Source organism: Eucyclogobius newberryi, unplaced genomic scaffold (assembly GCF_026437365.1).
Source record: "Eucyclogobius newberryi isolate DKJ021-1_F unplaced genomic scaffold, fEucNew1.0.hap1 SCAF_11, whole genome shotgun sequence".
NCBI lineage: Eukaryota > Metazoa > Chordata > Actinopteri > Gobiiformes > Gobiidae > Eucyclogobius > Eucyclogobius newberryi.
In genome coordinates, this window is record NW_027315735.1 from 1305832 (window position 1) to 1307675 (window position 1844).

Consider the following 1844-nt stretch of genomic DNA (forward strand, 5'->3'; position numbering starts at 1 on the left):
GTTCGCGCCTCCGGGCTAGCGTTCGCGCCTCCGGGCTAGCGTTCGCGCATCCGGGCTAGCGTTCGCGCATCCGGGCTAGCATCCGCACATCCAGGCTAGCATCCGCACATCCAGGCTAGCATCCGCACATCCAGGCTAGCATCCACACATCCAGGCTAGCATCCACACTTCTATTTACAGCAGCAGCATGGTCGAACGAATTCAGGACAGATTCATCCCATTTTTTGAGCAGATTACTTGCAAACTATTTGTCACACCAACTAAAGTGGACTGTGGCGCTTGGATGACAAAAGCAGTGCAGTTGTACGTGGGTTCACTTGATAGCTCAGAGAAGTACTCTTTGTCTTATTAGCTATAAACTGCTACAGACCACTGCAGTGATCAGGAAAAAGTGCTACTTGTGGATTGTTACTGCAGACCTCCCCCCGACCCACATGCTCTGAGGGCCGTGTGAAATCAAGCGGTCGTAGCATAAGAAGTACCCAATTTGCATTTGGATTTAAACCCGTCGTAAGAGTTTTTATTGCATTTGTCAATGGCATTGAGTACTTCACTTATTATGAACACGAGCCAGACTAATTCAATTAGCAAGTTTCAACTTCAGCCTCTAATAATCCTTGAACACACATTATGCATTCCTTTTAGACTTTCTTACATTTTGGGATTCATATTTTGCATTTTGTAATTAAAAATATTGTCTACATTTGGGAAATACAGATTGCCTTTTGCTGTCAGTGTGAGTGAATGATATAAAATACATAAATAAAGCCCTAGGCCTAAGTTTATGGATGTTAAAACTGTGCAGCCAACTTTTGGGTTTCTGATCTGAAACGGTTTTAAGAGAAGACGAGCTTGTGAACATTATAAATGAAGAAAAATACAACTCTGGGTGTATTTTTGATGAGGGGACGACAATACAGCCTGATTAAAAGCTCAAAATCTATTTGACAAAAATGTGTTTGTAACACTTTAAGGTATGAACACAACACAGATTTTTAAATATAGAACCACTTGAAAACTTAAATGAAGTTATTCTCTTCATTGAAGAGTCTTTGAATGTCAGACACCATATATCATAGTTTCCCCTCTGTTGCATGCACTCTTTTACTTCCCACTTTCTGTAACAAAACAACCAGACAAGAAACAAACAAAACATTTAGACACGTCTTTACATTGCACTGTAGAAAAAGGCCCCACATGTTTTACCAGTACCAATATTCATGTACAAAAAGAGTTCAGCTGCTCTTCTGAATGGCCAAATGTGTCACTGTCTGTGGCTTTTGCGTTGCCGAGGCTACCGAAAGCACCGGATGTTCCATGAGTTGCTGCTGTTGCTGCTGCTGCTGCTGCTGCTGCTTGACGGCGTCGCTAACGTCATTGAACCCGTCGTTGGGGCTCTCCACCGGGGTGAGATCGTTGGCTGGAGCAGTCCGTGTCTCCTGCAGCGCTCCCTGGTTCTGGCCGTTGCTATTTTCTTGGAGGGGCCACATCTCCTGCCAGGTGAGTGACGGGTGGTGCGGCGGGTGCCCGCTGAGGAGGGGCCTGCGCTGCCTGTAGTTAGCCCACACCCGCAGGATGGTCTCCTTGAAGGGTCGAGTGGTCAGGGTGTACAGGATGGGGTTGAGGGCGCTGTTGATGGGGAGGATGAAGATGACCACCCAAGAGCAGATGGTGCCTGTGCGAAAGAGACGAGCAGTTAGAAAAGTGGCAGCAGATGAGGCCACACGATTCCACTGGTTCACTTTGGAGCCAGTTCGGACGGTCCAAAAGTGATTCAACTGTAAGTCAATTGTACCAGTCTGTTTTAAGCCATCCAAAGGTGAGTGGCACTAGCTTCCAAAGCA

The 1844-nt window shown here is 46.1% G+C and overlaps 1 protein-coding gene across 1 annotated transcript in view; it reads right to left on the minus strand.

Moving 5' to 3' along the window:
- Positions 1 to 1235: 1235 nt before the first annotated feature.
- The window catches only part of rxfp1 (relaxin family peptide receptor 1), a gene marked incomplete at its 5' end in the record, with an annotated part of 165909 nt that continues 165300 nt past the window's right edge, over positions 1236 to 1844 (minus strand). Inside the window, one exon of the mRNA XM_072434342.1 lies at positions 1236 to 1675. Within this exon, the coding sequence (XP_072290443.1) occupies positions 1236 to 1675 (440 nt within the window). The remainder of the gene's footprint in view (positions 1676 to 1844) is intronic.